Consider the following 22,657-nt stretch of genomic DNA (forward strand, 5'->3'; position numbering starts at 1 on the left):
GGAAACTGAGACTCAGAGATATTGTGTAGTTTACCCAAGGTCACGACTACTCACTTGATGACCTGAAAAGTGCATCCATCTACTCACTTGATGACCTGAAAAGTTCAGCCCTTGTGATACTGTTAAGTACGTGCCAAAAGATGGTCTCTAAACCCCAATGGGAATCAGCCTTTCTCAGATTTTTTTTGAGACTGAGTCTCAATCTGTAGTTTTGTTGACGCTTTATTTGCTTACTACCCTATGCTACCACCTCCATATATGCAGAGACCTTTGTCTTGTCACTACTCCAGCACCTAATTTCTTATTACAATCATCTAACATTTTCAAACTCAGAGGAGCTTCAGAATATGAATGTTGTGTTAATAAGAAAATGACTGAAGTTATGTCTTTCCAGAAATGCTCATTTATCTCCTCATATTTTTAGCACTTTTATCTGATTATATCATCTGCTGAAATTTGCTTTGGGGCTTTTTCACAAATAAATTGGAGATGTTTCTATTACAGAATCATGTTAAACTCAGGACCAGGTATAATAATTGTGTAACACACAAGTAGGCAAATAGAACTAGGGGACCCAGTAAATTTCTTTCTTTCTCTCTCTCTCTCTCTTTTTAAACGGAGTTTTGCTCTTGTTACCCAGACTGGAGCGCAGTGGTGCGATCCCGGCTCACCGCAATTTCCGCCTCCTGGGTACAAGCGATTTTCCTGCCTCAGCATCCCGAGTAGCTGGGATTATGGGCGCGCGCCACCACGCCAGGCTAATTTTTGTATTTTCAGTAGAGACAGGGTTTCTCCATGTTGGTCAGGCTGGTCTTGAACTCCCGACCTCAGTTGATCCGCCCGCCTCGGCCTCCCAAAGTGCTGGGATTACAGCGTGAGCCACCGCGCCCGACCGAGTTTCCCTCTTTTAGTCCAGCATCCCAACAGTAGATTTCAAACAAATACAAAGTTAAGTGGAATAGACAACAAATGGAAGGAGTGTGAGACTTCAAAATGTCCCAGAGATAGGACCCAATCAAATCCTTGGCCCGGCCAAGCGCCCCCATCACTCTGGCAGAACAGCTCCAGAGACCAGCCCAGGCCAGCCCACGGTTCCCATCTGTCCTCCCCTCCAAGCTGGTAGCTCCCGCGCCCTCTTGTTCTGTCCTTTAATCTCGCGTGGCGGGGACCGACAGGATGGTGGTCTCCCAGCGGTTTTGTTTTTCAGGCTCTCAAGTAAAGAAAACCCCCGAAACTCTTGATCTCGGGCATAGCACAAGCTCCGAACTGACACCGGGCTGAGTCAAGATGGCAAGCCCCGGACTGAACATTCGAACGTCCCTCGGTCCTCCCCGTGCCCGAGCCCCATTGCCTCCGCCCTAGCCGAGGCCTCTGCGGTCTTCCCGGGCGAGGAGCGGACTGGGGGCCGCCGGACGGCGGAGGACCCTGCTCCTGCTTTCCGAACTACAGATCCCAGGGTGCCTCTCGGACTCGCGCTCCCTCCCTCCCTTGCTCTCTCCCTTCGTCCGTCTCCTCCCCCAGCCCTTGTTGTTTTGGCTGGAAGCGCTCCGGCGGAGTTTCAGAGAAAGTCTGGGCAGAAACCGGAGACGGGCCTGAACGTGGGAAGGGGAGGAGGAAAGGGAGGAAGAGGGATCCCGGAGGCCGGGAGAGGGAGGGATCGGGATCTGGGGCCGAGCCGCTCAGAACCTGCCGCGCGCCCCGGGGTGGGGGAGGCGGCGGGGGAGGAGCGCGAGAGGACGGGACAGCGGGATCCCTCCCAGGAGCCAAGTCGCCAAGCGCCTCGTTCCTCCGCCGCTCCCCGCCCTCTTCGGCGGCAGCTAGAGCGGACCCACCCTCCAGCTTGACCTGCGACCTCCCTGCGCCCGCCGCTCAGAGACGCCCCGCGCTTCGCCGCCAACCCTGCGGCTCCCTCTGTGACCCGGGACCAGCCCCGCGCCCGCTGCCCGTAGGCGGCTCGCGGCTTCCCCTTTCCTCGGCGTTCCCCGAGTGCCGCGAAGTGACCCACCCTCCCCCGAGGAGAGGGAAGGAGGATCGCTCCGGGCGCACCGAAACCGAGGGCGGGCGGGCGAGCGGGAGTGCGCACCGCGCGGGGCATTGTGTGTGTGTGTATGTGTGCGTGTGTGTGTGCGTGAACAGCACTGTGTCTGTTTCGGAAAGCGCTCTGGGGAGGTCTTGTCCCTAGGGGGCGGAGCGCCAGGGACCGAGGCTCCGGCTCCGAGTCGGGGCAGAGTCCCGCTGAGTCCGAGCGCTGCTGAGGCAGCTGGCGAGACGGCACGTCTGGAGGCGAGGCGGGAGCACTGAAAGGAGGCCGGCGAGCCCGCTGCCCCGGCTCGCGTTCTGTTCAGGTTCGTGGGCCTGCAAGGAGAGACTCGAACTCGTGGAACCCACGCACCGTGGAGCCTGTCCGCCCAGTCCGTCCGGGGTGCGCGACAAGGAGAGCTAGGTTCTCGCCGCTGCGCGCTCGACAGGCGTCGGCTGTGTCGGGAGCGCGCCCGCCGCCCCTCAGCTGCCCGGCCCGGAGCCCTAGACGCGCGCACCATGAGCGGTGGTGAAGTGGTCTGCTCCGGATGGCTCCGCAAGTCCCCCCCGGAGAAAAAGTTGAAGCGTTATGTAAGTACAGCTGTGGGCACCACTCCGCGGGCCTCGGCGTCCACACCCCTTCCCAGTCGGCTCGCTGGTGGCTGCAGCTGGCCAAGCGCGGGGTTGGTTCTTAAATGAATGCCGGTCTCTTTCCTCTTGGCCCCTACCCCTGGCGGTCTCGGGACCGGGTGCCTTGCACTCCCTCACCCCCAGTCATCCACTTGGCCAGACAACTTTCTTCCTCCAGGTTCCAGACAGCCTGCTTTGCGGACCTGCTCTCCCCATAAAAGGGCCTAGACTTCCAGCTAAACTGCTGCGTGCTTTTCTTCTTCCTTAGGAAGGATGGGGTGCGATGGAGAGAGGAGCCTTCTTCCTGCTTTATCCCTGCATCTGATTATTGGGCTGATGTGTGCTAAAGTTCCCGCACCGGGAAAACCGCCGAGGTTTTAGGGCTCACTAGCCCTTTCTTTTTGATGGGCGCTCCCTCTCCTCCGCCCCTCGAGATGGGTTGCGGGAAGCGGGCTGTGGACCTGAGGAGTTGGTAGTAGAGACAAGCATATCGAATGCGCGCAAAAGGGAAAGAAAGAAAAGTTATTACGCGCCCTGCCGTTTGCTTAGCAAGGTTCACATTTTCGCGGTTTTGAATTGAGGGACTTTGGAGTTTGGCCCGGGAGCCTTGGCGGTTTGCTGCGAGAGGAGGGCGCTGGGGGGAGCCTAGTGGCTGGTGTTTGGGCGCCTTGGATGTGCTGTCAAACTCGGCAGGAGGGGACTGCTGAAGCCAGAAGGGATTTCAGTTGCGGTCCTTTCCCAGGGAACCAGAGTGGCTTTAATGGTGTTTGTGTAGTTGATACAAGATGCTATGTGTTAAACCGTTTTAGCTGTTACGAAAAATATTCCTTGAAAGTATCAACCTTGCTTTAGTGGAAACCTGTGTCCTCTTCAGAGGTCTGGGATCTTATTCTTCCTCCCCATTGGTGGTTTTGTTGCTGCCCCCTGCAAAGGAAAGAAATCACACTTTTGTCGTGACACCTGGACCAAATATTTTTCTAGTAAAATGTGTTTGCAAAAGCAAAATTTATGCCCCCTTAAATATATAAATTTAATGCCTGTACTAATGGAACCCGTTTGTCGTTGAAGAATATCTACACCCAGTATTAGAGCTCAGGTTAATCCTATTAGTCACTGTTTGCTTGTATAGAACAGAGTGAAGTATTTAACTTCACTGACAACTCACCAGTGAATTTCTGATTTATTTTCTGCCAGAATTTATTATAGACAAGTAATTTTATTGAAGGACTCGATGCCACAAATCATAAGAAAGCTCTCCAGAGATATGTAATACCTCTAAATCCTGTCCATCTATCAGTTTTCCTGAATATCCTAGTAAAAATGCTAACTTTATTCCAAAAATATGAGGGAGGCAGTGTTTTTTTTTCCAGCTGTTCTAAAGGGAAAGGTGTGTGTGTGTGTGTGTGTGTGTGTGTGTGTGACAGAGAGAGAGAGAAGGAAGGGAGGAAGGGGTAGGGAGATAAATATATTTGTTTTGAGAAGGCCCAACTTAGGAAAGACAGATTCTTGGAGGAACTAAAGAATAAGACATTTGCTGAATGAGAAAGTGATGATATAGGTTTAATTCATTCTTTCACATGGTTCATTCATGACTAACTCAAAAGACGCCAGGCACTGTATTAGACACCAACCATAAGGTCAGAAAATACAGTAGGAGAAAAGCCCTGCCTCTTGGGCTTAGAATTCAGTTGAACTATTAACCAGGAAAAAAATCAGCCAAAAAGATTATGTCTTAACAAGAAAAACAAACAAAAAGGAAAGTATAATTTGATCATTACAACTGTTTTCTGAGGTAGATGTCATCTCTATTTCACAGAAAACAGACCTGCATTTGAACCCAGATCTGCCTGATTGATTCACTGTAAAAGGTTAATGACTCTCACCTCGTTCATTTCAAATGTGGAGCTTAGACTGGGTTATCTCTAAAGGTCCTTCAGGCTCACACCTGTAATCCCAGCACTTTGGGAGGCCGAGGCCGGTGCATCACCTGAGGTCAGAAGACCAGCCTGGCCAACATGGCGAAACCCTGTCTCTACTAAAAATACAAAAAATAGCCGGGCGTGGTGGTGTACACCTGTAATCCCAGCTACTGGGGAGACTGAGGCAGGAGAAATGCTTGAATCCGGAAGGCGGAGGTTGCGGTGAGCAGAGTTTGTGCCACTGCACTGCAGCTTAGATGACTGGGTGAGACTCCGTCTCAAAAACAGCAACAACAAAATAAAGTTCCTTTCAGATTTTAACTTTTCCTGACTCTGAATATTAGTTGAGAATACAAGAATTAGGTGGGCTATGGATCAGGTGCACAGTGCTAAGGAAACGTTAAGACCTGGTCTTTGCCTTTAAGTAGCTTTTTGAGTCTTTAGGACCATGAGACAAGCGTATGTGAAAAAGCCAACAATGCAAAGTGGTATATGACTGTGTGTCTAAGTTGAGTGGTATGGATATTTTCTGGCTGTTCTGAGGAACAAGTTCAGTGTAGACTGAAACTATGGGAACATTTGAGAGATACAGTGGGCTGACTACATTGTGTTTTCCACAGGAGGATGAATATGCCTAACAGCTTGGGAGAAACTAGGATTTTCTTTGCCTTGTGTAGCACTGGTGTTTTCTTTACCCATGAATAAAGTAGACGGAGATAGTCTGGAAAGACAGTGGACAGGGTGGCTGTCAGAATAGAGGAAACCAGCATGGAGTATAATGAGTTAAATAAGGCTTATTTAACTGTCAGGTTAAATAAGGCTTGTATTTTAGCTGTCAGGTTGGTGGCCCAGAAGATTTTGACATTCCCAGATTATTGATCTTTTGGCATTGGTGTCCAGTTTAGGTGGTTTTTGCTAAAGTAGCTTTGACCATCAAAGATATGGGCATGTATACATGCATTTCCTATGCTTGTTTTTTTTCATGTAGAATGTTTATTTTTCTGGATAAAGAAAACATTGTTGGCCACCCAGTAGGCAAAATGTTTCTGGATAATGATTTGTAATGAATGGATTCGCTATGAAAAGGTATCTTGAATTCTTGGTACTATAATTATTAAATGAGACTTCAGGGAGTTTGAGCATCATGATTCTGTTTGGAATATTTGGCCCATGGGACTTTGATAATTATCTCACTGTTTACAGCATTTATGGTAGTCCGAACACTGATTAAGATGATCCATAAGGGCTTTTAAGTGACAAAAAAATTGTTTTAGTTTTTTTAAATTAATCTTTTTTTTTGAGATGGAGTCTTGCTCTGTCACCCAGGCTGGAGTGCAGTGACACGATCTTGGCTCACTGCAACCTCCACCTCCCAGATTTAAACAGTTCTCCTGCCTCAGCCTCCCCAGCAGCTGGGATTACAGGCATGCACCACCACGCCCACCTAATGTTTGTATTTTTAGTAGAGATGGGATTTCGCCATGCTAGCCAGGCTGGTCTCAAACTCCTGACCTCAGGTGATCCGCCCGCCTCAGCCTCCCAAAGTGCTGTGATTACAGGCATGAACCACCACACCTGGCCTTAAATTGTTTTAATTTTATCTTTAAAGCCATCTCAAATATGGCCCCCAACGTATTCCATTTACAACTCCGTTTTATGTTTACTGTTTCATAGTCAACTCAAGCAGGATTGATTTTTCACACACTAGTGTGTTAGTCTGATGTGTAAGCTTTTCTTGAATTTTCTAAAGAGTGACACAAAAGAAAATGAAAGTCAAGAGTAGTCAGCAGATTCCCCAGCTTTTCCTTCTCTTTTTAATTTTTTCTATATTCACAAAAGGGTTCTTTCTTCTTTTATGTGTTTCGTTCTCCCGGAAGTTTTTAAAATCTACTTAAAATGTAGGTGAAAATTTTTAATGCTTATTTTCAGGGTTGCTACTGTGGTGTTGCTGTTTTCATCCTGTGTTATATATTAAACAGCTGCTTTTTTACTTTGTTAAGGACCTGATGGAATCATAAACAGATTACTGTCACTAGGGTTACAGAAAACAAGTAAAGTCTTGGTAGTATGCACTCAACAATGGTGCTCAGATTTTTAAAGAATTATTTAAAGAAATAAGGGTGGAATTTTCATCAGAACCTGAAATTTCAGCTGAAACAAGATGCAAGTCTGTAAACAAAGTATTGTTTCAAGACAGCTGGCTACCACAGCTAGCTCTACAGGAGGAGCTTCCTTGCCTGAAGCCTGAACGCTAAGTTTGGGCTCCTCCATAGCCCAGCTGTCAGCATTGGGCAGGTGCACAATCTCAGCAGGAGAACCTGCTTCTGAGGCCAGAGCAAGGTGGCCTGTTAGCTCACAGTCAGCCTGGGAGCAAGGCCCCAGCCAGTTCTTAGGTGGGTAATCTGTACCCAGCGTGGGCTCTCCGTCTGCTCTGCAGCTGTCAATTAACAGGACAACTCTTGTCTGGACTTCGAAAACACACCCCTGGTTCTGGAAATGGGCCTAGAAACAGAAATAGCCTCTCCTACTGGGTGGGCACCTGACATCTGACATGGAGGAGGGGGGCATGGGCAGGCCAAGTGTCAGCATCTCCTTGGTTCAAGGACAACCCAGGACCTGTGCTAAGCATGAAACCCCTGCTCTGTAGTGTCACTACAACAAAGAGGACTGTCATGTCTAGAAGCTCTTCCTATACCTTTTTGGCAATTACCACTAGCAATCAGTGGATTCTGATGTTTCTGCTTACAGTGACTGAATAAGCATAATTATTCTGTTGAAAGAAATTTGTTCTTGCCATCCTCATGTTAGTAAACATAATTCAGATTCCCAATGTTTTTACCTTTTAAAGTGTAGCAAGAACGTTTTTTCTGTTAACAGAGATCATCAACTTGCAATTACATTAAGCCTTTACGATAGTTAATGATAGTTCATTTGTTGTGCCTGGGCTTAATGATAAGCGCAAAACTCTCCATGTGAAACTTGCTGAATCTCTAAAGCTGACTGCTACCTTTTGAGATTCAAAATTGCTGTTAGGAAGGTGCATTAATTTGGAGGGTAGAGAATTCTGCTGGCTCTTTAAAATTAGTTTTTTAAGAGATCATCTTGGAACAAAAGATGGCAAGAGTTATAGTTGGATAATCTGTTTGACAAGTGACTGGTTATTTCAGTGTATTTTGCCATAATCTGCTTAAAAATGTAAGGAGTAAAACACACAGCATTTTTTGAGAGTAAGTAAAATTCCATATTTTGGACTTAACATAAAAATATGCAGATAAGCTATTGATAATTTGCAGACTGAGAAAGTTTCAGAGGTGATAGATTCTTTTTTTTTTTGAGACGGAGTTTCGCTCTTGTCCAGCCTGGAGTGCAATGGCATGACCTTGGCTCATGGCTTACTGCAACCTCTGTCTCCCAGATTCAACTGATTCTCCTGCTTCAACCTCCCAAGTAGCTGGGATTACAGGCTCCCACCACCACGCCCGGCTAATTTTGTTTTTTTTGTATTTTTAGTAGAGATGGGGTTTCGCCATGTTGGCCAGACTGGTCTTGAACTCCTGACCTCAGGTGATCTGCCCGCCTCGGCCTCCCATAGTGCTGGGATTACAGGTGTGAGCCACCGTGCCTGGCCAGAGGTGATAGATTGAAAACATGTATTAGGTACTCAGCACTCCTAATTTTCTTACAGATACTGACAGCCAGAAGGAGCATTGTAGTAGGTGGGCTACTACTTTACTTTTGAAGAATTTTGTTTTAAAATGTAATTTGATGCAACCACTGATGCTTTTACTGGGGATGTTTTGCTATAGTGGAAGGAAACTCAAACTGAGTGTCAGGACCCAAATTCTACTTGGCTTTGCCACTACTCACCCACAGGAGCATTTGACCATTCTGATCCTCAGTTTCCTTATCTGTAAAATGGGTGAGGGAAGAGCTATAGATCTTCAGCAGAAGCTCTGTTGCAGTTTAGCATGCCTCTTAGACATTTTCTTGGGTGGAAGGGACAAATGGGGAGCTCTTCAATAAGCTACAACATAAATTTTTGGGGGACATCATCCTTTTGGGGAAATCTTTATTATTTATCTTAAATAGTTTAGTGACTGCTTAAGCAGTATTCTTTGGGGACTCTTGGTTTTTAACTAAAGGCAGACCTGTGTGCAGGGCCTTTGGCTGCTGTGCTCCTGGGCTGGGTGCTGTGTCTTGAGCCCCTGTGCAATGCCTGGCTCAGAGTAGGAGCTCAACAGATGCCTGTTGACTGAATAATAAACGAGTATCGCAGGAGCTTTTGTTATGTGCCCTGTGTGGAATGCAGGGAAGGAAAGGCCCACTCCCTGCCCTTAAGGAGTTTCTAATCTGTTTGTGAAGACAAGCTGTCAATCATTTTATAGGAGATATGTTATACGGCCATATATGATTAGTTGCCAAATGAAGTACTATTACCTAAGAGTTTAGAGTGACAACAGGGGATGGAGGGGTGGGAGATGCCAGGGAAGACTCTGCAAATGAATTTTACACTTTGCTCTTGTAAGAGCTGGTGTACTGCCGGCAGCAACAGCAAAATCTTAAGGGAGGGCTGGTTTTAAAGGAAGAACAAACATTTGTGTTGAGGTTTAGATGTCCTCATGAAAAAAAACTGCTTCCCAACACCCCAGTTTCATGTGTGGAGTGTGGCTGTCAGCTGTATCTTCTAGTCTGAGAAGTTTTTGTTCCTGCAAGATCTGTTGTTCCTCATGGGCTCCTGAGCACAAGTGAATTTTCTGCATCAAACTAGAAATGAACAAAACAACTTGTTTGGTCACCTGAACTTATTAAAATTCCAAGGGACATGAGTTGTTTAAGATTTCTTTATGTCTGTTTTAAGCTAAGTAATTCATTCTGGCAAGCAGTTAGTTTACAACAGAGAGGGAGCATGTTCTGGTGGGAGGGAGAATAAAAGAGCCTTTGATTCATTTGCTTCTGAGTTCCAGCAGCAGGGCCAGGGCTGCCTTGGGCTAGCGTCTTATTTCGGACTTTGGAAGCCATCTTAGCCCAGCTGTGTGAGTGCCAGCTTGTGTTGAGGGGGGAGAGAATAACACCAACGGATCACATGAAACTCCCTCTCACTGTGGATAGAGGGGTTTCTCTCATTTCACATTTCTCGCATCAACATGGTGCTTAATTTCCACCAAGTTAGAGCTCCATCTGAATTTGCCATTTGAACTTGGATTGAAGTCACGATCTTTCTGTGACTCCTTTTATCTCAGTCTGCCAACTAACACAGAAAACTTACCAAGTCACAGGTCTCTTTATTCTCCCCTCTTGGGGTATAACACCCATAAAATTAGCATTCTTTCTTTTTTATATTACCCCTGGCAAAAAGTGGCCCATTGTACTGTGGATTTCCATATTTATTAAATAACTAGGCTCTTCCGTTGCCAGTGGGATGGCTATAGGAGCCTCAGTCAATTGTAGATGACAATTTAAGCCTGTAGAATTGCTGGGGAAAGTCATTTTTAGTAACTGGAAATTTTTGCTCATTCTAGGCTTGTATGTTTGAGCATCTTAAATAATAGAAGAATGCCCTAACTGGAAAAAATAATCATTTCTCTTTTAAGCAATTCACTTATTCATGGAGCAAAGTTCTCCCTAGTTTGAAAGTTCTCATTGCTGAATAAAGCACACTATAACCTAAGAGCTTTTGACCTTCTCCCAGCCTGTTTTTAAAAAGAATTAAGACTATGCACTGTAATGCATGTTTGGTTGTTATCTCTGTTACATTAGCTCTTGAAGCATTCTGATTACAACTTGTAGCTGCCAAGCCCTGTCCTGCAGTATTATCTGGAACAAAAATTTTCCATGTGGTTGTTTTTAGCAGAGCTACTATATGCAAACTGCACGTGGAGGATATAAGTTATAAAGGAATAGAACTTCTAGAAGGAGAAATGTGAGTTAACTTTTTTCTATCATTTAATCGTTCTTTCTTCACCTCTTAGTGTGTGTTTCAGTAATGTTTATCATCTTTCTAAACTGAGTTTTCTTTTATTTTCATATACTCAAAAGAATGCCACATTTACCAAGTGTTTTTCTGATGGTGGTTTTCTTTTCTCCCAGCTTTTTACTTTGAATTCATACTTGGCCTAGGCAGTTCTCTTAAGTTATGTGTTCAAAAAACAATGTCCTAAGAGGAAAAAAACAAATGGCCACATTGTCCCATGAATTAAAAACAATATACCAAGAGTCCAAACATTTCAATGTAAAAAATATTAAGCCTTTCTTTTTTTAGGAAGACAAATATTAAACTTTGCTTTAACTATCCTGTTGATTGTTTTTCCTTTTCCTTTTTTATTTATTTTCTTTTGGTTTGACTCATGTAGCTTAAATTTATTTCGAAAACAGTTTTATACATACTTAAGAATACTGCACGTAGGGGAAAGCATCAAAATTCCATTTCACATTTCAAGAGAAAAGTGAGAGGAGGCCAGCCTCCTATCAGAAGAGGGGCAAAATGTCAAATAATACCAAGGTTTTATAACTTACTTTTATGTTGCTTGGTTATTTATCATTATTGACTAGAGATATTTAGCTATTTAAATGTGAAATAAGCAGGTAAATGCAATTTAAGTTAAGCAAGTTTCATATTTGCTTTTGTGAAATGAAGTCCTGGACATAAACATGGGAAGAACTCAACTCATTTTGTTGTAGTGTTTGTTTTAAATAGGAAATAGAGAGAGGGTCTCTCTACATTCCCCAGGCTGGTCTCGAACTCCTGGCCCCAAGTGATCTTCTGCCTCATTGTTGTAGTTTTTATTGTTGTATTTAATGCATTAGCCAGCCAGTTGCTGTAACATTTTATTTGCTAACTTTTTTATATAAGAGGAAGGTAAAAGCACTCTGTGCCATAGTTCCCTACCTTCTCTTTTCCTATTCATTTCTACTTCTCTGTGATATAAGCCTAGATATCAAGATCACAAAATATTTGTGTCCCAATCTTTACACACACATTCTTTCACCTTTTCTCTAAAAAGAGAGTGTTAATTTGTGTCAGTCTTGCGTAGTAATCAAGAAGAGAAATAATAATGTTCCACCCAGCATGTAGATTGTTTTTCTCTCCTGAAATGCAGCTTTTAGTTACTGCTGTATTGGGAAATGTGGTTAGGCCACTTTCTGACTGGCAGAACTCCTCCCTGAGATGACTACCTGATGAAAGAATTACCTGCCTGTGTGCCTTCCCAGCTCCAGTCCTTAGCACATTCCCATCACTGCTGTGGCCAGAGTTGGAGTTGCCAAGACTAAGGTGCTGGTGGAGGGACGATGACTCCTTGATTATTGAGAGAGAAGTGCTTTAATCTTTGACTTTTGTAAGAGAGATACTAGGTAAAAGCTACCTTCGGCGTTTTGAATTCCAGTGCTGTTGTGTAGAGCTTGATGAGGAACGATTACCTCATTCAGCTAGGGGGGTATTTTTTGAACCCTCTACCCTCTGGCAAAGTTATAATTGACCCCACAGTTTGTAGGAAGGAGTATTTACTTTACATGTTCTTGACAGTTTCAGGTTTACATGTTTGAAGTGTTGAGAAAAGGTAAAAGGAAATATTGAATCCTAAGAATGTAAAATATTTGGGAAGGTACTTTGTTCCGAGTGATGCTGTTACATAAAACCAAAGCCTTCTGAGTAATCTTTGCTGGGTATGTAGGTCATTTACCTCCAAAGAAAAAGGCACACAATTAAACTGGTGCTATTGAACGGTATTATTTTTCTTTCTATTCCTTTAAGCAGTCAAATAGTTGAGAGACAAATTTATAAATGCTGAATGTTTCAAATGGGAAAAGGAAGCCTAATATATTTTTCTAGTTGATTTTCATAGTGACCCACAGCATACAGAGAAAAAGGTGTAAACACAGGAATTTGTGAAAATTATGGCTTCACTTATCATTCTTTGGTGTTTGTAATAGGATATTAATTTCCAGAGGACAGAGATGGCGTTTGTTCTCTGTCTCAGATATATAGTGCAGTGCCTTGCACATACTGTTAAACAGCACCATCAAATAATTGTAGAATTTTGAGCCTAAAATTGTAAATTCTCTTGTCCAGTATTTCTTAACCTTTTCTAACCCACTCCTCTCTCATGTATTGTTTGAGTGTCCTTTGGCTTTTAATCCAGTTTTATTTTTTGTGATTTGCATTACAAAAACAATAGCTATATTGAAACTTTTTGCTAATTACACATATCTCCTTCTCCACCCAAAAGAACCCAACCCACTCCTTTTACGGGGAATGAAAATAAGCCTAAGGGAGATGAATTGATTAGTCCAAAGTCATACGACTTAACCAATTGTTCTGTCTCTCACCTCCCAGATAAAATCCTTTCTGTCAGAGTGAATGCTCACGTGAACAGGGCACTGTGAAGAATGCAAAAGAAGAGGACCAAGCGAACACTATTTTCACCTTTGAGAGCTGTGTGCTGCTAGGGGACACAGGTTGCACTTAGTTCTACAAATTACATAATGATCAGTGATGTGTGAGACATTCTGGTAGAAGAATCCAGCAAAGATAGGTTAATTCAGGTACTCTGTGAAGGCTTAATGAAGGTGGCAAGAGCCGTTTCACCAGGACCTTAAAAGATGGATTCAATTTTGAAAGATGAGGCTGGAGTAAGATCTGATTTCTGTTTCTCCTTTTCCCAGCCAGACTCTTGCATTGCTGTTTACATTTGGTTATCCCTTTTTTTCACCTGCTGTTCCTTTCATAATGGAATACAGCTGGGTCCTTTTTCCATCACCCTTCTTCAAACACCAGTCTCTGATGTTCCTAAGTGCTGGAGTTCTTGAGGGTTCCAGTGCTAGCCCTGGTTGGTCTCCTCTTTTCATCTTTGTTAGTGGGTTCTTCATCTGTTGTGAGATCGTGAACTCCTTTGAAAATGTGAGGCTCTCAGTTACCATAAGAATTCTTACCAACTTAGACACAAACATTATTATAATCTTGGATGTTTTCTGACCTTTAAAACTCATCTGTGGCTCTTAACACCTAGTTAAATGTCCTGAATTATATGTTGATAATTTGAGTAGTCTTTCTCAGCCCAATTCTCATTCCATAGATCTATGGATCTAACGGTTTAAATCCAAAACGGCTTATATAGCCCACAGCAACTCAGAGTCAGAATGCCCACAGCAGATCTTATCCTTTCCCTTAAACCTGGTCTTTTTGGCTGTTCCTCGTACAGTGGCTCAGCCAGGTTTTCTTTTACTTTTCTCTGTCTCTCATTCTCCACACCCAATGACCAAACCCTGTCAGTTTTACCTCCCAAGTATCTCGATTTATTGGCCACTCTTGCCTAAGCCATCTTTGCCTTTCTTCTGGATTGCTGCAATAGCCAGTTGCAGTTGCTGCTCTCTGCCTCCTCTTGGGCCCCTCTTAACTGTCTTGTCAAGGCAGCCAGAATGACTTTTCTGAAATACCAATCTGATAATGCCATTCCATAGCTCGAAGCTGTTCTGCGGCGTTCTTTTGCTCTTCGGAGTGCCTCTGCCTCTTCCTTTGGCTTGCATGGCCCTTTATGTGGCAGCAGCACATCCATCCAGTAGTGTTTGTTGCTCCCTTCTCCACTCAGTCTCTCCCCTTCAGCTATACTGAACTTTCATGGTCCAGATCAGCTCTGAGATCTCTCTCTCTCCGGGCCTTTGCACATGCTCTCCTCTCCTCCAGGAGTCCTTGACCCTCTCTTTTCCGTCTCACAACCAGGCTAACTTTGGGAGCCTTTTCTGAACTCCACCACCACTGCCACATGTACACACAGACATATTGTGCTGGGAGCATCTGTTTTGTCCTCCTGTCACGCTCTGTTATTCTCATAGCATAGCACTTGCCACACTTGATATTTGCTTGTTTACTTATTTCCCCTCCCATGGTGGGGCCATGTTGTGACTTTTGTGAGCCCCAGTGGTACATAGGTCCCTTCATAGGTCCCCCCTTCCTAGGTTAAAAAAATTAAAAATTGTATTTTGCAGCTATGTCAGTATAAAGATGAATATATTCTAACGTGGAGTAGTTATTTTTCATTTTTTATTTTGATTTTTAAAAGAAAATATTAAGACACTTTTTGTGTGCTCCTAAAAGTATCATGGGCCCCAAGCACTGTGCCTTCTGATGGATATGTTGGCCCTGTTAAATGAACAGAAATACTTTTAAGATAAAGTTGACAGCATATGTCAACTGATTGATTGGGACTAAGAAAAGGGAGGAGTTACTCAGTTATTTTGTCATGTGGCACTGTTATCATGGCTTAGATAGCTCACTAAAAACACTCTTTAACACTGTATTTTAGGCTGGGCACGGTGGCTCACCCCTGTAATCCCAGCACTTTGGGAGGTGGGGTGGCTGTATCATCTGAGGTCGGGAGATAGGAGACCAGCCTGGCCAACATGGTGAAACCCCGTCTCTACTAATAATACACAAATTAGTCAGGTGTGGTGGTGCATGCCTGTAATTCTAGCTACTCGGGAAGCTAAGGCAGGAGAATCGCTTGAACCCGGGAGGCGGAGGTTGCGGTGAGCCGAGATCGTGCCATTGCACCCCAGCCAGGGCAACAAGAGTGAAACCCTGTCTCACACACACACACAAAAAGGCTTTGTATTTTAGTCCCTGGTAATGGAAAAATATATGTATATATATAGATTTATATAAAATATATTTAAAAATATGTATTTAGGAGCAAAATTTGATTATGTAAAAAATGTGTTCTATGAGCTGTTTAATATGCACAATTTCTTCACGATGTTTCTGTGTACGACAGTTTTTAGTAGACGTGGGTAGGTGATTTTGACCCCTCCACGGGACATTTTGAAACAGGAAAGGTTCCCTTGTCCCCCTCGCAGGGCATGCAATGGGGATGTGCTCACTTCTTCAGGGCCCCACTGCTCAAACCTCTAGGGGAGCATACAGACGAGCAGGCTGAGGGACTCTGACCCCACCGCAGTGTCTAGGGGTGAAAGTTTACAACTGAAGCCCCAGTGGGCGTGTGTTACGGGGTGCTCTTTTAGTTTGCCCTCTATAGACAACTTGTGTTAACCAGCTCAGTTAAACCCCCTTCCTTATCACAAGGACAGAGGGATTTCTGTATCCCAGGGTTTCTTGCCTTGGTGTACCCGAAGAATTGGATCACACGTGGAGCTGGAGAATGAGTGCAAGGTTTTATCGAGCAGAAATAGCTCTCAGCAGATGAGGGAGCCAGAAGGGAGATGGTTTTCCCCTGGAGTGGGGCCACTCAGCCGCCTGACTCTTCTCCAGCTTCTCCGGCCATACTCTGAGTTGTTCGGCCAGTCCACGGTCAGCTTGCCTGCGGGTGCTCTTCCACGGTGTAGTCTCTCCACGACCAGCGCTTGTGTCCTCTCCCGCGAACGTCTTCGTCAGGACCTCCAGCGGCTTGTTCCTAGGGGCTCTGGAGGGGGAGGTTTTTATAGACACAGATGGGGGCGTGGCCGGCCAGGGTGGTCTTGGGAAAGGCGACCTTTGGGCGCCAAGGCTGGAGTGCCAGGCCTCACCTAGGATCGTGGGGGTGGATCCCTAGTCAGGGACCACGCCTTCCTCCTGTCGAGATCATTTAAAGGGACCACGCTCTTCCCTTCCCAGCACTTCCATATCAATTTTACAATTTCTGGAGACATTTTGGTTGCTACAGCTAGGAGGAGGAATGCTTCTGGTATCTAGTGGGAAGAAGCAGGGATGCTACTAAACACGCTGTGTTGCACAGATTTATCTGGCTGAAAATATCAGTGTGCTGAAGTTGAGAAATCCTCATGTAGAGGGGTTCATAAAGCTTGGTTCTTTTAGTATTATGCAATTTTTAAGCAGCACAGCATATTCCTTTCATCTCACGGGAGAGAAATGAAAGTTACTCTCAGTTTTGGTTCTTGCTTTCCTATTCCACTCTTTGTAAGTGTTTACTTCTATTGGATTTTCTTTCTTGTCTCTTTATTAAGAGACATCATTAAATATTCATTTAGTATATTCCTATGTTTCCAGTTGGATTGTGTCATAGCACCGGAAGCAAGCATTTATTTTTCTGACTAAAATAATGTTTGAGAAAAACAGTCATTGAGATGGCTGAGCCTTTGATCACTAGAGGGTTTAGGTGATAGGCAAATTCTCTCTCCAAGGATCTGTTGTCATTTAAATCATTACCAAAATACTCATTTTTTTCCTTTACTCTCCTAGCTTAGAGTACAGCCAATTGTTGTCTAGTAGGGGGATGCTGAGTCATTTTTTCATGCATTTTCTTACCTCTTGGCTGCAATATCACCATTCATTGTTCACAAGCCACCCAACTTGTTTACTTTTTATAAATTACATGTAATCAAGTCCTCTTTCAGGTCTGGCTACTGTAATTGGCAGCAGCCACAGAGCAGGGCCGACAAGTCTGCATTTATGCTGATGTCTCATATTCAGCCCACTCTCCAAGCTTTCTTTCCTCTTCCATGTGTATTTTAGAAGGAAGGCAAATAGAAGGAATGCAAAGAGAGAACTGTTAAGGTGTTCTCTCTTTTCAGATGATCCTAAGATACTTATAGCTTGGCAGAGTCCTTGTGTCATTTGGTTGGGAAAAAACAAGGGTCTAGAGCAGTCAGTGGTCCTTAAACTTCAGTGTGCATAACAATCACTGGGTAACTTCTAAAGTGAAGATTCTTGGGCTCTACCCTCCTTCTAATATTTTTAAGTCTGGGTAGAGGCCCAGAAAACTGCAGTTTCTAACTTGAACCCCTGCTGTTTCTGATGTAAATGGTCCTTAGATTACTCTTGGAAAAATCCTGAGTTGGGCATAGAGGGAAAAAGAGACAAGAAAGAAAATCCAGTAGAAGTAAATACTTATAAAGAGTGGAATAGGAAAGCAAGAACCAAAACTGAGGGAGTAACTTTAATCTCTCTTCAGTGAGATGAAGGGAGTGAGTATGCTGTGCTGCTTATAAAGATAAGTGTTTAGTTTTTTCTGGCAGTGAATGAGATCAAACTGTCCTCCAAAGAGGACATATTTAGAGGATGACAAAAGTGAAAAGGAATTTTTAGAAAGGTTAGAATATGAGAAAGTACCTAACTGTCGCCGAGAAACTCAAAAGACATGATTAAATCAAAGAAAGTATTTTGTAGGTGTCTGTTTAAAGAAGAATGTGCATTCCTGAATCAAGAGTTTATGAATGGCTTAAAGATGAAGAGGAGAGATGAAAGAGGATTAGCTGTTCACCAGAAGTTCTGGTTATTCTAGTTATTGGATCTGAAACCATATTATTAAAGTATAGTCCGGATTTCCTGGAATAGTTCACATTTCTAATATTCTTTCCCATTATTTTTATAATACATGTCTGATTTGCCCTAATTTTTGGTTAGTTGAGATGTGGTTGATGTGTAAAAGAACACCAAAAGTGGGTCTACTTGACTGAGGAAGCTCTCTTGCTTTCCAGCTCTGTGTTTGTGTATGTGCGTGTTAAATGTATATTTTCTAATCTATCTCTTTTAACCTAAACTTTGATTTTAAAGCCCACGTTAGAGAAAGAGCAAGAGAGACAGACTGACTCCACTTTAGAAAATTGGTCAAGAAGTGGACCAGGTGGGAATGGTTACTTAATCCTAGCAGAGGAATAAAGTACTTGATTTCCAGCTACCTATTGAATGTACTCTGCTTCTAGACAGCTATTCCTTTTTTTTTGGACATATTATTTCCATAGGGGAACTTTATAGTTCGATTCAGTAACTTTGGAGAGAGGTCCTGACCGAAAAACAAAAAAAGAAAAGAATTTTGGAAGATAATTATAAAGTGACGAGTATCGCCAGCATTTGTTAAATCATTCTTTCTTTATTCTAATTATCTCTGTATTAAAGTGTTCACTTTTCCATATACATGCTCTAGAAACCCAGAATGTACTTTAGAACTTTCACCGCTATAGTGTATTAACTAGCTGGCTAATCCTTTTTACCATCTTTCATGTTCTCTCCCTGCCATCTGCTCACAAGATTTTATAGAATCTTCATACCTGCATTGTAAGTGTTGAGGATCATTATTGTTATTGTATGAAGTGTCTACCACACCCTCTCATTGCACTAAGAGTCCAAGTAAGTGTAGTTAGTAGATCACTTTGCTCTGATGTGAATAGAAGGGTTGTTGCTGTATGCTGGTGGAGACCCAAAACCAGCTTCTTCCATTTACTCTGGCAATCGAGAAAGGCTAGACTCCTGTGTCTTCTACCCTGCACTTTGAAGACTGGGCTCAGGACTTGCTGTCTTCATTTCAGGTGACCTTATTTTCTTGCTTTCTTTTGTTTTTAAAATCATATACTTGGTATATCTTGGTGTATCTCCTTTTTATGAGCCTCTTAGTATTCCTAACCTTTCAGATTTTTTTTCTTCCTTGTGATTTATTCTAACTCATATACTGTTTAACATAGTGATGGGTGTTTCCAATGAATATTTATGTTTTCTGAAAACAAGTGTAAATGCTCTTAGAAGCATAACATTAAATAGCTATCAAAATGCAACATTAAGAAATCACATAAATTTTCAGTGGAAGTATTTTAACTTACAGTTTTCCATTTTGAGTTTAACGTATAGAGAAAAAAAGAGTTATAAAATATTAGGTAAGCAGATTTATTGCCCTTTGCCTAAGTTACTAAAGGGAAGTGTTTCTTTTAAAAAAACTTGGTGTAGAAGATTTATCGTTAAACTATAATATATATATTTGACTTTGTAATATTTTTATGTTTACTTATATTTGAATGGAAAATGTGCCTAGATTTACTTAAAATGTATAGTATATTGGTATTCATTATTTAAGTTACAATTTTTAATACCCAGAGATTTCCAAATCTTTAATATCTACCTACTTATGCCAGTGATTCTTAAATAACTAAAAGATACTCTTATAGTAGCTTTTATGCACACTAAATTTTTTAGCAAATGTGCTTTGCTCCAAGTTGGAGAATTAGTTATATGTTGAGAAACCCATGCTTTTACTAAGTGAAATTGAAACATAGATATTGAAATATTTTTCATCCTTCAACTAAGTTCTAGCCTTGAAAACATCTGTTTGTTTTCAAACAGGAACTGTTGTTTTTCTAAACCGTATACTTCCAAAGCAGAATAGATTTTCTTCGAGATTTTTATTGAAATACCTCAAGAAGAACATGACTCAAAAGAGGATAAAGGCTAATTTTTCTTAATGAAAGGAGAAAAACATTTTTTACTCTTTCTATTCTTAATTTAGGCCTAGGAAATACCCTGAGTCCAAGGCCAGCTGGTTTCAGCGTGCAGAGATGAGACTAGAACACGCTTCCTGATGCCCAGGCCAGAGCTGTTCTCATTACCATTTCTATATCCACCTCCATCTTTAGTGGGTTGCTGTGATTTCCAGCATTCAAACCGTTGCACATTTCCAGAGCCTTTCAGCTGTCTCATGGAGCAGTTCATCCCAGTGACTGCTGTTTTAATTTTTATTTTCAATTGTAATTAAAACAAAACAGCAACACATAACATAAACTTGACCATCTTAATCATTTTTAAGTGTATGGCACAGTAGGTTAAATATTCAGATTGTTGTGCCAGCCCAATATCTCCTGCTTCTCCATTCAATCTCAGTAGCATTGGAAACAACAGAAGGGGCTTTATGCAAACACCTTTCAGGAAGGCGTGTGCCTCACCTGTGTTTGCTCCTTCACAGTAATAGGAAGTTAATTATGTGGGATTTGCTCACCTGATCCACACAGATGATCCTACTGTAGGATCATTTAGAAATCCCACACCTCTTTCTTCCCCTGAGGAAAAAATTCTTTCCTGATCCTAGATTCAGTGCTCTGTTTAATCTTGAGCATATGAGAATGAGTCACCATGGGTAAGTGTGTAATCTCGTTTATACCTTTCTTCCAACCCCCTTTTAATTTTTTAAATGTATGTTACTGGATCCTGCTTTTCTACATAAGGACTGGTGATTTGGAAACTAATTTTGGGACTGCGAGGTGTTGAGATTTTTTTTTGGAACCAGTGCTTTCTGTTCTGCTGAACATGAAGCTGCATGGCCTAACTTCTGAAATTCAGGCTATGTATGGAATGTCTGTGTGGATGAAGAAACAAGCCAATGCCTTTTTTTGGGTCGGGGCTGGGGGGTAGGGGGGAGGCTGGGAGAACGATGAATGAAAATGTTAAGATAGTCTGATCTTGTGGCGGAAACATTCAGATTTTGAAAATATGTGCAAACCAAAGACGAGCAGTTAATTGCTTTGTGATTTTATTTTACCCACAAGAGAAATACTTGATATTGTGCCGAAGATGATGTTGAATAGGTATATTAACTCAGATAAAATAACAGTTCTACTTTTGATTCCAGTTATCCCTATCTATACAATGCATAAATGCTATTTCCATTTCTTCATTCGTGGAATGAAAAACATTTCACTGGAAAATTATTTTTAAAAAAGTACTTTAAAGTACATTGGAATCTTTAGGATACTTTGAACATGGTGCTTAAAGAATGTAAATGGTTAATACTTGCTTTCATGCCCATAGAGGAATATGGGAGTGGGACTGACTTGAATATCAAAATGAAACTCTGTATCCATTTTTAAATACAGTATGCATTTGAGCAAAGCCCTTCTCCCTAAATGCTTATTTTAAATTGGCAGTTGCTCAGCCAACAGTCAGTAATCTCAGTTAGCAAGTGTTTGGCACGCCTGTTTTTTAACCTGCACAGGTTCAGTTCACACAAAGAAAGGGAGGGTTGGGTTATGTGATGCAAACACCACGTTAGCCTCATTAACATATTTTGAATAACTGTATTTGAATATTTGCCAGCAAAGCTAGGCCATCTGAAGGCCTTACGAACGAATTGGGAGTTTCTGAGCAGAGTGTAGAGATTTGAGCCTGTAAACTTTCTACTTTTTCTTCTTGAGAGGAAAGATTTTAGAAGATGCTATTTAGAATACTTTCCATACCCTCTCAAAAGAACACCCTTTTTTTTTTTTTTTAATTCTGCAGAAATTTTGGACTTTGTACCACCCTTTTATATATCTTTAAAAGAGGTACCATAAGACGTGTCTCAGAAATACCTTTAGGTAATCTATCCTGAGTGGGTTTGAGTTTCTACTCAGCCTGTTTTTTGTCTTTGCAGAATTTAGTCCTGAAGCTCTTTCTGTGAGTATCAGGAGAACCTCTTCTGCAAACTTACTGTGTGAATGCCAGTGGTTGGAACAGGACAGATGGGATAAACTAGGGTGCCTGTAGTCTCCTACCTAGTGGATGCTCAGATCATAAAGATGCCAGCCTGGTTCAACTCTATATAATATAGAAATTGTTTTTACAAGCCTCCAGTTTTGTGGCCTGACATCTGTATCTGTTCAGAAATACTTTTTTTGACTTTGACACCTGTCTGGCTGAAACCACAACCTTGGGCTCTAAAACTGGGCAAGGGAGGAGTCCATTGGAACCAGGGGTTCTCAGATAATATACAGGGTTTTAGGGGTGAGAACATGAGGCAGCATATACTTAGCTCTCTAGTTTTCATTCTGGGGGACAGGTGAGGGGAGTATCAAAATCACCAGGGAACTCTTTGAAAATATTCACCTTGATTATTTTTTTCCTGTTTACCTGTTGTGGTGAAGGGTGGGTAGGGATGACTGTGTGATGAGGTGGCGTTTTGAATCTGGAATCTGCGGAAGCTGTGGGTGCTTACCACAGGGTGGTAGTTTCCATAGTTTGGGCCAGTTTGCAACCTGTCTTGTACTTACCCTTTGGAATGGAAAGATACAGTCTCATGATGCCAACTCTTACCCCTCCTTAAGGGTGTATTTGGTAGCATTTCCAGGAAATGATTCCTTCTACCTGAGGACTTTTTCCTTTTCTTTATCTCTTTAGAGATGATTCTTAAGACTTACTTTGAAATCATATATATATACACACACACACACATATGAATTATCAGAAACAGGGAAGAATAAATTTGAGCATTCCTTTTTTTTATACATGTTTTGTAAATCTCTCCTTTAGTGGAAGGGAAAGAGGATGCAACTATGCTGAGAAATGTGTCTATTATGTAAATTGCTATTTTTAAAAAAACACTTTTAAAAACTAAGAACCTGGGAAA

General features: G+C 42.5%; 1 protein-coding gene across 4 annotated transcripts in view; it reads left to right on the top strand.

Moving 5' to 3' along the window:
• Positions 1–2,508: 2,508 nt before the first annotated feature.
• The window catches only part of GAB1 (GRB2 associated binding protein 1), a 125,643-nt gene continuing 105,494 nt past the window's right edge, over positions 2,509–22,657 (top strand). For all 4 annotated transcript variants that reach the window (XM_073017652.1, XM_073017653.1, XM_007999879.3 and 1 more), the window contains exon 1: positions 2,509–2,610. In XM_073017652.1, coding sequence (XP_072873753.1) covers positions 2,539–2,610 — 72 coding nt within the window. In that variant the 5' untranslated portion in view covers positions 2,509–2,538. The remainder of the gene's footprint in view (positions 2,611–22,657) is intronic.

Source organism: Chlorocebus sabaeus, chromosome 7 (assembly GCF_047675955.1).
Source record: "Chlorocebus sabaeus isolate Y175 chromosome 7, mChlSab1.0.hap1, whole genome shotgun sequence".
Taxonomy (NCBI): domain Eukaryota; kingdom Metazoa; phylum Chordata; class Mammalia; order Primates; family Cercopithecidae; genus Chlorocebus; species Chlorocebus sabaeus.